Source organism: Pteropus alecto, unplaced genomic scaffold (assembly GCF_000325575.1).
Source record: "Pteropus alecto unplaced genomic scaffold, ASM32557v1 scaffold166, whole genome shotgun sequence".
NCBI lineage: Eukaryota > Metazoa > Chordata > Mammalia > Chiroptera > Pteropodidae > Pteropus > Pteropus alecto.
This window is the reverse complement of record NW_006439757.1, coordinates 2,349,395-2,350,353: the sequence shown is the minus strand read 5'-3', so window position 1 is coordinate 2,350,353 and position 959 is coordinate 2,349,395. Positions and strand designations below refer to the sequence as shown.

General features: G+C 52.0%; 1 protein-coding gene across 1 annotated transcript in view; it reads left to right on the top strand.

Moving 5' to 3' along the window:
- The first annotated feature begins 417 nt into the window (after positions 1–417).
- The window catches only part of PLRG1 (pleiotropic regulator 1), a 13,780-nt gene continuing 13,238 nt past the window's right edge, over positions 418–959 (top strand). The window contains exon 1 of the mRNA XM_006916976.3: positions 418–533. Coding sequence (XP_006917038.1) covers positions 525–533 — 9 coding nt within the window. The 5' untranslated portion in view covers positions 418–524. The remainder of the gene's footprint in view (positions 534–959) is intronic.

The window sequence follows — 959 nt, the reverse complement described above, 5'->3', positions numbered from 1 at the left end:
CAGTTCTTAGGGAAAACTCACACGCAAATTCAGAGATGATTGCATTTTTCAAGTATGACCTTAATATGTTTAATTAAAATTGATGAATTTCTACATGAGATTATCAATTCACTTGGCTATACTTTTGATCGGTTCTCCGAACCGCCCCCCCCTCCTCCCCCGCCACCTTCAAAGTTTATGCAGTATGCTCTGGGGACAACAAGATCAGGGGAACTGATTATGGTTAAAGAAAGCACAGACAATGAAACGTTTGTGTATTCAAGTTTGCAAACACTCAATTACACCAATTTTTCTTTTTACGGACAAATACTCGTTTTCCAAGAGGCTCCGCTCCTGGGCCGGAGGAGGAAGGCCCGCCCCGCAGCGCCGGGAGACCTGCGGGGACCAGAGCGCGCTGCGCGGAGCTGCGTCACTTCCGTCGTCAGGGCACAAGATTCCGGAAGGGGCTGCGCAGTTGTGGCGGCGGTTTTTGCGTTGGTGATTAGTTTCTTGGGTGCCAGGGTGGCGAAATACGCGGCCGCATCATGGTCGAGGTAAAGTGAGGCTTGGGTCGTCAGGAGCAGTTTGCTGGTGCACTGTGTTTCTTTGGTGGCGGGCGTAGGGGATCGAGGGTTTGGGGAGTCTGGGGAGAGGGGAGGCTGCGAGGGGAGGCTGGTTTTGGCCGAGGCCGAATAGTCTCAAGGTTTTCAGGGAGAGAGGAGAGGCTGGATGAGAGCGCGAGTTAGAGGCTCTGTCTGGGGAGTAAGCCTGAGATGATTCCTCTAGTTCTGATCTGACCCTTAGGCACTTGAGCTGGGCACTGACGTCGCGGGCGGGGATTCTGTCCATCTTCGCCCACCGGTGTTCGCCGCCTGCACAGTAGTGTCAGTGATTCTGTATTCTACAAGATCGGCTGTCTTCTGTGATGCTCACTTTGTTTATTTTAGCTCTTCCCCAGGAAAACCTTCCAGTCTTTAATT